General features: G+C 39.1%; 1 protein-coding gene across 1 annotated transcript in view; it reads right to left on the reverse strand.

Annotated features, from left to right (window-relative positions):
* Nucleotides 1–10,116, reverse strand: part of vps39 (VPS39 subunit of HOPS complex) — a 45,774-nt gene extending 35,658 nt beyond the window's left edge. The window contains exons 1-8 of the mRNA XM_023277760.3: nucleotides 9,504–10,116; nucleotides 8,037–8,102; nucleotides 7,890–7,954; nucleotides 7,478–7,520; nucleotides 6,833–6,927; nucleotides 4,117–4,215; nucleotides 3,910–4,002; nucleotides 1,565–1,748 (exon numbers count right to left, since the gene is read on the reverse strand). Of these exons, the coding sequence (XP_023133528.2) occupies nucleotides 1,565–1,748; nucleotides 3,910–4,002; nucleotides 4,117–4,215; nucleotides 6,833–6,927; nucleotides 7,478–7,520; nucleotides 7,890–7,954; nucleotides 8,037–8,102; nucleotides 9,504–9,576 (718 nt within the window). The 5' untranslated portion in view covers nucleotides 9,577–10,116. The remainder of the gene's footprint in view (nucleotides 1–1,564; nucleotides 1,749–3,909; nucleotides 4,003–4,116; nucleotides 4,216–6,832; nucleotides 6,928–7,477; nucleotides 7,521–7,889; nucleotides 7,955–8,036; nucleotides 8,103–9,503) is intronic.
* Between the last annotated feature and the right edge of the window lie 79 nt (nucleotides 10,117–10,195).

Genomic DNA, 10,195 nt, shown 5'->3' on the forward strand with positions numbered 1-10,195 from the left:
TAATAACATTTACCACTGCTTATAACGTAGGTAGGGACAAGCTTTCTTTGACCGAATTTCATTTTCATTTTGAGGCTATGGAGCAGGAAATCCAGTCAGAAACAGCGATCTAGCTAAGCTATCGGTTAGCAATGGGAAAGATGACGTCCACTGAGTTAGAAAGACTCTAAACTGAACAGTCCTCATCCTCCATTCCATCCTGGTGCAGGCCAAAGCCACGACATTGACTAAATCAAAATGAGGAAATTGCAAACTGCATGAAACCAACTGCTTGGAGGCTTCATTTCCCCTTCATATTGCTCCTTTCTGAATTCCAATGAGCCTTCAGAACAACGCAAAAGCTCATCTGCATCACTTGTTCCAAAGTTCTTTAGTAAAACAGACCGGAGGTGTCTTAGTCAGGGGATGAAAAAAGCTGCTCTAAAACCGACTTTTGTCTCCTGACATGTGGAAAACAGCATCACAGCTCAGACGGAGGGGAAAGAAAGATTTTGCACAAGGGAAGGGAAGATTAGGAAAGAAAAAAAAGAAGAGACAGCAGCTGGATGATGGAACAATGGCAGTGTTTAGGCCAAATGCTTCATCTGGTGTTTGGTTAATATACAATTACGGTTATGTGAGCAAACCTCCCCCAATCAGTACAAGAACAGAATAAACTGTACTGTTCCTGGCAAGCACTTCTGAACCTCCCTGAGTTAAATAAAAGCAGACATTCAGAAAACTTTTTAGAGCCAAAACTAAAAGCAGATTATCATCAAGACAGGTGTAGAAACCTGCATCTAAAAGTGCATTGAAAAAGAAAGAATTTCAGATTATGCACAAATTTGAGCTGAAACAATTCCAGATATGATACTTTAGAGAGCAGTTCTGCTTTAAAATGTTGCTGCAAAACAAAAACCTGTATGCAACCTAGAAGAAGGTAAAGTTTATGCTAACTGTCACATCCGTCTTCATCCCTGATGTGCCAAACTGCTGAAAACCCGTTTCCTCTTGTGGTGTTTCCCTCTTTGGTCTGCTGAGGTTTCTTTTCCCCTGGCAGTGCAGAGCAGTAATTACGACGGGCGAGTTTGTTAATGTTAGGCGGTCAGATTTATAGCAAACAACATCAAAAACTAACAAAATACAGTGTGTGTTACTGAAATATGACCAAAGCAGCTGCCTTCAGTTTCTGTAAATTTGTGAAGATTTTGTTGTTTATTGTTTACAAAGTGTGAAATTTATGCCCAACAAAGAAACGGAGCAGATTCTGTTTTTTCCCTGGGCAGAAGCAACAGTCGAGGGTGACACATTTTGACAAAACACCTTCTGTTTTCTGGAGCTGAGGGAGGATTTTTGTCTCTTGTTGCTCAGCATCTCTGTGTCCTTTTGACTTTGCTGTCAGTTCCTATTGATACCGACTTAACTGTAGCGTCATAAGAAGAAACAGCGACTTGGAAAGTGCTTGAAGTGGGCTTTTTTTATCTGAGCGAACACATAACAGCAGCTAAGATTTAGCTAAAAATACACACAGAGCTAAAGATACCATAGCGTAGAAGCAGAGCGAAGTCTTTGTGTGTTTTCTTACCCATGGCGATGGGGATATCTGTCCAGTTCAGGGCACACTTCTGGGTGCAGACGCCCTCTTCGTTGAGCACCACAGTTAGGTCATCCTGCCCAACAGCCACCTTCCCATCAGCCAGTGGAGCAACCAGAGGCTCCAACTGTTTCCCAGTAGGGAAGAGCTCCTTGATGGAGCCACGACCATCCATCTAGACGACAAGAGAGACCATGTGAGTCAAGACGTTCAGAATTTTATAACCCTAGAAAGGCATGTTCTCTTCATTAGAAACTGTAAAAACAGAAATAATCCTAACATATCATGCGTTGTCTGCAGTTCTATCTGAAAAACAACCAAATCTAAGCTTAAAATTGTGAGATTTCATGAAAATCACTTCTACATTCTCCATTCTTAAGTAAAAAGATTTGCTAAAAATAAACCATTTGCACCAGATTCTATATAAATCTAAAAATTCTGCACTCTTTCGTACAACTGAAAAGTCTTAAATGACTCAGCTGTGACCAACAGTCTTGTGTCAAAAAAATTGCGACTTTTGGATTGCAGAGAACAGATGATAAGAGAAATTGAGAGAAAAATTGTAACAAATTTTATGCATAAAATACATGCAAAAAAAGGCTCCAAAACTGTGCAATAGAGTAAGTTGCCAAAAAGTGGCTAGAAGATACATTCTGCATGGTGAAATATCTTTCTACATTTGATGCGGAGAGTACTGTGAAAAACACCTAATTAGTACAGATACTAAAAATGTAAAAAGGCCTCGCTTAATACACTATCGAGACCATGTGAAGCAATCCTTTTTTTCCCAGTGTTGGTAACACCTGTGGGCATTTGAAAATATTGAGAAAAGCTATATTTATCAAAGAAACTCAACCCTTACTTCTTCGTTTTTATGATTCATGGTGTTATAACTTTGTTATACAGCACAAAAACATGAATAAGTTCTCTTTACTTCTAGCCATGGTTGTGTTGTTTCCACAGAGGTGCACAACTTTTTTGGACATATAAGACATAAATCGTAGTGAAAATGGGGCCAACAGTGAGTAAAAATGTGGCACAAGCTAAAAAAAAAAAATAACACCCCGAAACTGCTTGGGGTTCAGAGGGTTAAAAATATCCAAGCGGGGTTAACATTATCTGTCAGGTCAGTTATAAAATGTTTTACACAGACAAAAAAATACATCATTAACCCTTAGATAGTCCAGTGATTTGACCCTACACTCTTCCATAAGTGGGTCAAAAATGACCTGTATGAGAATCAATGTGTTTTGATGCCGTTTTTGTCATTTTGGATAAGAATAATAATTTGTATTATTGTTTGTATTATATTGTGGTCCACACAAGAATTATTTAATGTTTGAAATATGTTTACATTTTCACTTTATAACAGATTTTGAACATTCTGATAATTGAAAAAGAAGAATATAACACAGAACAGCAATAGAAGAATGTCAACAACCATTTTGTTGACATTTTTTCACCTCCAAGTGTGTACACTACATCACCTCTTGTATGATATTATCAGTGATAAAGAGCTTGGGGTTGTAATACAAATATTATAATTTCTTTAAAAGTATAAGAGGTAACTTAAAATTTAAAATGGAATGATATCAAAAACATGATTTTGAGGAACAGCTGGAAAACGAAACACTAAAAACTTTTCATTATAAAGATATTGCAAGAAAACGACCTCACCGGGTCATTTTTGACCCACTCATGCATCTACGGGTTAAGGAAAAGCCAACTGCATTAGCAATGGCTACCACACATTAGCTGATAATGCTCTAGGAGTACCAGGAAGAAGTGCAAAGGAAAAAGCCCAAAATAAACACAAACTCAAGGACAACAACGTAGACAGGAAGTCATTACATAACAGTCTGCCTCTACAGATCATTTTCAGGTGATTGTCCTTCCAACTTCTGCCATAAAACACTCGCTCCCGACTCGAAAAGCACCTGAGAAATGTTTGTTGTGCCAAGAACAAAAGATTCAAGCCGGTTTAGGAACAACAGAGTCGAGCTTGACAAGGTTCTCGAGGAAATGCAGGAGACTTATGCTGCATTTTTTAGCAGAAAACATGACAGTTTAGAAGAAACCGAGCATACAGATGAACAATAGACACATGAATAATGCAGCAGCGGTGACTTCTACCGATGTTTCAATACATCCCTGAAAGCCTGTCATTGTTGAAATACACTTTAACTGCCGTGAATCCAAGTTATGTCTTTCTTCCCCACTAAGGAATACGCTGCAAAACTTTTAGAGCCTTATTGCAAGTCTACAAGGGAGGAGTTTCTCTAAAAAAGTTAAAATGTAGGAAAAAGGTTAGTGTAGTGCTGGTCTGTAACGCATACCCGGATGAGGTAATAGTCTCGTTTGAAACCGACACATATGGAGTTCTCACACCAGGCCATGGACTTTGGAATATCTGGTGCGCCAAAGTCTCCCTGACAGACAAAAAGAAAACATTAATATGACTAAATGTGTCAAGGGATTTGAAATTATTTTTGATCGTGAATCACACTGCAGTGAGTCACACCTCATGTACGGTTTAATTTTACCTGCAGTTCATGGAACTCTCTGTCCTTCCAATAATACAGCTGGAGTTTCTTCTTCACTGCGACACACATTCTCAGCCTCTCCTCCCCCGAGCTGGTTTGCTGAAGACGAAAGAGACAAAATATACAATTCATGACTGTAAATTAGGGAAAATGTGAGTGCCGCACAGAAACGTGGGAAAGAAATGAAAAACTATTGTTATGACTGTCTTTTTTTCCTCTTGGATACAATAACTAGGACATAAAACTTTAGGAACTCATAACAGTTGTACTTCTCATCGTGTTTATCTTGTATCTGGGCGTATTGTATATGGGGCGGCATGGGTCAGAGGGTAGAGTGGCCGTCTTGTAACTGGAGGGTTGCCGGTTCGATCCTCGTCTGGAGAGCTCATGTCGAGGCATCCCTGCGCAAGACACCGAACCCCTAACTGCTGAACCTGATGGGTTGTGGTTAGCGCCTTGCATGGCAGCTTCCGCCATCAGGGTGTGAATGTGTGTGTGAATGGGTGAATGTGATGTATAATGTAAAGTGCTTTGGGTATCGTTACAGGTATAGTAAAGCATTATATAAATACAGACCATTTACCTGTATATTTCTGTCTTTGCCTACAAAACATTTACTGGCTCTGTTCATTTCAGAAGAAGAAAACAAAATAACAACTAACTTGAGCAAATCACCCAAATCCTACTGCTATATTTATGTTTGCCAGAGACATGTGCAAATGCTGAAGTAGGAGTGTAAATTAAAAAGTGTTTAAGTCTTAATGGGAAAAAGAAACATGTTAGATCAGTGTATTTATTCCAGTTTTTATACTGTCTGAGGAAGTGTAATAAAACCAGGATGTGAAATTCTAACAACATTATGTTTCCAGATGTCCATTTGTTCTCTAAGGTTTAATATCATGATCTACCAGCCACAAACCTTCAGGTATCTATTAATTATGTCCCGATCTGATACCAAAATCTCAGTGAGGGTCAAAATAGGCATTTTTTAAACCAAGTGGTACTGGCACAAACCTAAATCCTACCCTTCATTTATGTCTGCTGTCACACTGATGTTGTAAAGGGAGAGCAGAATGTGTGGCTGAAAACTAGGGATGCAAAGTTTAGTCATTTTCTCAATCATTTGGCAGAATTATCAAATCAATAATCAAATAATTCAAAACATAAACTGAGCACAGCAGACATCTGTCGGTTACTAATATTGTCATTTTAGTCAATAGACACGATTTAAATCTGCCACTGAGATATAGAAACTCAGCTGGTTCCCACTTGTTTTAAACAAATACGCTCTGTCCTGACACCATTAAGCATCTCAGAAGTCTTTGTCATGGTGCCCACTGCTAGCTAAACACCCACAATGCTCTCTATAACATGGAATTGCCCATAGCCAAAGTGACCTTCTCCTCTGGTTGCTATAATATTAAACAGTAAAAGTCTCCACCTGGTGGCACAACTGGGTACCACAGCTCATCAACAAAATATTCTGTGACATAAATGTACAAAAATACAGGTTTTCATTTTCTTTAGGAGCTTGTGGAGCCACAATACACCCTACCCTCTTCAAATTATATTTCAGATAGTGTCCTACTAGAGCTTTACAACAAGGTTTGTGACCACCTACACTACCGTTCTCAAGTTTGGGATCACTTAGAAATGTCCTTATTTTTGAAAGAAAACCTTTTTTTTTTCTTAATGAAGATGACACTAAATGAATCAGAAAATCCAGTCCAGACATTGTTAATGTGGTAATTGACTATTCTAGCTGGAAACGGCTGATTTTTAATGGAATATCTCCATAGAGGTACAGAGGAACATTTCCAGCAACCATCACTCCTGTGTTCTAATGCTACATTGTGTTAGCTAATGGTGTTGAAAGGCTCATTGATGATTAGAAAACTATTGTGCAATTATGACTGCACATGAGTAAAAGTGTGAGTTTTTCATGGAAAACATGAAACTGTCTGGGTGGGTCCAAACTTTTGAACGGTCGTGTTCGTATTCAGGAACAGTTTGGATGCAGAAATGCAGTGTTTTCCTTCATGTACTGCAAAGCTGTTCAGTTGTCAAGCATGTACAGTACACTGGATTGAATATAATAACGTTAAAGCACTTGATGTGTGCATTTTTTAGGAAAATGGTATCAGATTGGGACTCGGTATCAGCAGATACTAAATATTAAATGTCTTGAACTGGGTTGAGAACAAAAAAAAAACTTGACGAGGACATCCCTAGTCTCCATATTTTCTAACTGTACTGTATTGTTGGGAAAAACTGTCAGTAATAATATTAGTTGTGACTGTAAAAAAACTCCCCATTAAGATAGTGTGGTAACTTACAGGTGCGTCATACTGTAAAAGCAATAAAACTGTTCTGAGTAGAAAGATTTAGAACAGAAGGCAAAACCAGCACAAATGTGACTGTAGTACTCTACAGTAACAATACAAATGGCACCATGGATGTACTAATAAAATCCATTTTTTTTTAGATAGTAGAGAGATTTAATAGACATAAAACCTTCAAAGATTACCAATTTATTTTACTAATTTATTTTATTACTTGCTATGCCGCAGGAGATTTTTTTATTTGCAATATTCTGAGTGACCACTGGGAAAATTTGGCAGCAGGAATGAGAGGTAGCACTGAACTGAGCTCTCTTATTATGTATATTCATGACTGGTGATATTTGGGTTAAAGTTAGAAGAGAACAGTAACTGACCTGCAGGTCACATGCAAACAGTGTGGCCCCTTTGGCTTTGGACACCACTGTGATCTGCTGGAAGGTGAGGAGGTCATGGACGTGGATGTTGTTCTCTGCAGGAGACAATCAAAGAGACTACTGTACAGCTTTCATGATAATGATGAAAATAATAAGCAGATTTTACACTCAAAGGTATTTACAAAGCATGAGCTCTTAGCCTCTTCATGTCTGAATTTATTTACAATTTAAAAAAAAAACATTTTTTGTGTTTTTTTGCTTTCCAGCTGATGCTAAAATAAGTGGAGATAGTTAATTTATCTATTACACATAGAACATAGATACATAGATACATAGATATATAATAATAATAATAATAATAGATATCTAATAATAATAATGACAGATACATAATAATTAGATCCCACTCCGACTGGTGGTACGAGAAACCAGTGCTTGCAAAAGGTTCCGAGGTATATATTGAATGTGCACAAGCCAGGATTGGGGGAATGGATACGCTATCTTGGCTGCAGTCTGAATGAATGTGGTATGTTGCGAATTTGTGACAATAGGTGTCAAGGGGTTAAAATCAATGTCTCAAAAGAGAAGTGAAAGGCAACACTTATTATGTTTAATTGCATAAAAATGCATGAGAGGGAAACTTACCCAGAAGACTGACCAGAATTTTGTACTGTGAGACGACATAAAGCTGGAGACGGAACAAAAAACACAATTAAAGGAGGGCCAGTAAAGAGGAATTCAAGATCAAGCAGAGATTAATGTGGACATTAACACTAGAACACACCTAGGCTGAGAATATACAAGAATTTAGTTTCATTCCAATAAAGGGAATTTACAATTTGCAGTTAAGATCCAAATTTAGAGTGAAGAGAAGCACGAATTCACATCAGAGACTCTATTGTTAGGAACAATGAGCCAAAAACAGGAAGTAGGTCTACGAATCTGAAGGCTTTTGAGTTGTAACTTCCCCCAGCAGAATTCAAATGCTTCTTCCCCTTTCTGAGTGTTTGATTTGTGCAGTCATTAGTCCACAGTCTCCTCCTGCAAAGCCACCTACCTGCTGAATCTTCTTTGAGAAGTTCTTGTTGGATTTTTCCAGAGTCACTTCAAACCGGTTGGAGCCTAGAAGCAAAAGATAATCGAAAATTACTTCAACTTTCTGGCTTGAACCTCTGCAAATGCCCGTCCCCTTGGTTCTTCCTACCTGGGTCCTTCTTTATTCGGTAGAGGAGGAGATGCCCTGGCTTTGTTCCAACAAGCAGCCAGTCCTCTGTGGGAAGAGAAACTCAGAGTCAAACGCAGCTCAAGCCATGCAATCAGTCCATTCAAACATATTATATTATCAAACATGCGATTCCAGCCGGCGTCTGAGCTGTGACCTGCCTGCAGGAAGATAATTCATGTCAGTGAGATCACTTCTAGATGAGCTGGACATCTGAGACTGCAGTTCGATGAATGCCCAGAGGGACCACTTCAATGTCACAGAATGAAAGAGAAGCTGTGGGATCCTTAAAGGTTCCATTTTGTGCTTCTTTCAGCAAATTAATGACAACATGTACCCAGAATGTGTCCTTCAGTTTTTCAGCTCAGAATACTGATAAGATGGTTCATTTTAACATTAACTGTATGACTCCTGGCTTTTGCTCTGTTTTTAATAGGCTGTTCCGGTGTCTGTAGCTTCCTTTCAGGAAGAAGACTCTCTCTGTATATTTGATTGACAGCATGGAGCGTTTTCCAGACAATGTTGCAGTTAGAAAATTAGGATTTTAGTGGTGTAGAGCAGTAGCTCCAAAGTGACTGTTGGTTATCATGTATTCTTAATGGGCCACCTTTCAGTGTCTACTTAATATTTAGTTTAAAAATGATAACATTAACTGGATTTACTGAGGAGAGTAGGGCTGCCACTAACAATTGTTTTTCTATGAATTTTCTATCAACTATTTTACCAATTAGTTGTTCAACATAAACACCATATTTTCCACCAAAATGGCCAATTTATTTTAGTTCTGTAACTGTATAATGATGCCCGGCATGAAATGTAAATAAAAATGTATACATTAAGGTGCAAAACTGTGGAGCAAAACCAGAAATTACGACATAAATATTAAGAAAGAAAGAGGTCTTATTATTTAAGTCAAAAGGGCAACTCCAAAATAAAAATCCAACTTTCTACTAAAACTATAAGCAAACTTCTGTATATTACCCAAAGTCCAACATGGACATGGTGCATATTTTACAAATACAGAACAGATAAAGCAACTAATTTTTTTCATGTAATTGTTCTCTAGCTTTGGAAGCAGCACAGAATTCTATGAAAATATTAACAAATCAAAGCACAGTCATTGTTTTAAACTCTAACACTGCACAGTTAATTTGTCAGAAGTGATAAAAATCAGGATTTTAGTGGTCCAGAGCAATAGTTAGCAGAAGCAGCTCTAGAAAGTAAACAAACCTGACTGGCTGGGAGGCAGCTGCTCATTCTTACTGACTCACCTGGAAACAGCTGGAAGTTATATAAATGTTTATCTGGACGACTACTGAGTTTAGTTTCTATGGAGGGGGATTAGGGGAATGGTAGTGTTGTCACATTCTCCACCAAGCTTTAACACATACAAAACACAATAAACATTAATTTTCACCACAAGGGACCTATAAAGTGTCAACAACTCACCCCAGGCCGCAAGACAGTCGATCTGGAGAGGAAGCTTTTCCAAAATAGGCACCGGCTCATAGGCGTCATGCATCTTGAAGCAGTAACGGTTGATTGAATTATACACCTCTCTGCTGGATCAATCCCGCACGGAGTTGACGCCTGTCGGACAAACAGCTGACTGACTGACTGACCGCTGGCGAGTCTGTCAGGGCGGAACACCTTTATCTGTCGCCATCAAACAACTGAGCTGCTCGGTGTTCCGACCGGCGATGCGGAAATCTGCTGCCGTTGGAGCCCGGTACCTGCGACTGCTGCTCAGCTATGCAGTTCGGCTCGTTAGCCCGCTATGTGTCCGACCACAACAGCTGATCATTAGCATGCTAGCTCAGAAGTTAGCCAAACAACGGCTACTCCCTCTGTAACATTGTTCCCACTCAGTCCACGTCAACCGAAAACCGACCTAACGTTCAGTTACTTAGCTAACAAGGACCAGCGCAGCGCTAGTTAACTCGGTAGCTTTGGTTAGCAAACACCGTTTTAGCACTTAGTTAGTCGTTAGCCTCGTTAGCTTCTCGGTACTTCCTCAGTTGTGTTGACGACAGCTGCGCGAGGCTTAAGAGTTTGACAGGCACGTGACTGGAGTCTGTGCGCTCACGAGGAACGCATTAAAGCTGCAGCGACTATTTGTAACCAGCTAAACGGAATTCTCG

Source organism: Amphiprion ocellaris, chromosome 20 (assembly GCF_022539595.1).
Source record: "Amphiprion ocellaris isolate individual 3 ecotype Okinawa chromosome 20, ASM2253959v1, whole genome shotgun sequence".
Classification (NCBI taxonomy): domain Eukaryota; kingdom Metazoa; phylum Chordata; class Actinopteri; family Pomacentridae; genus Amphiprion; species Amphiprion ocellaris.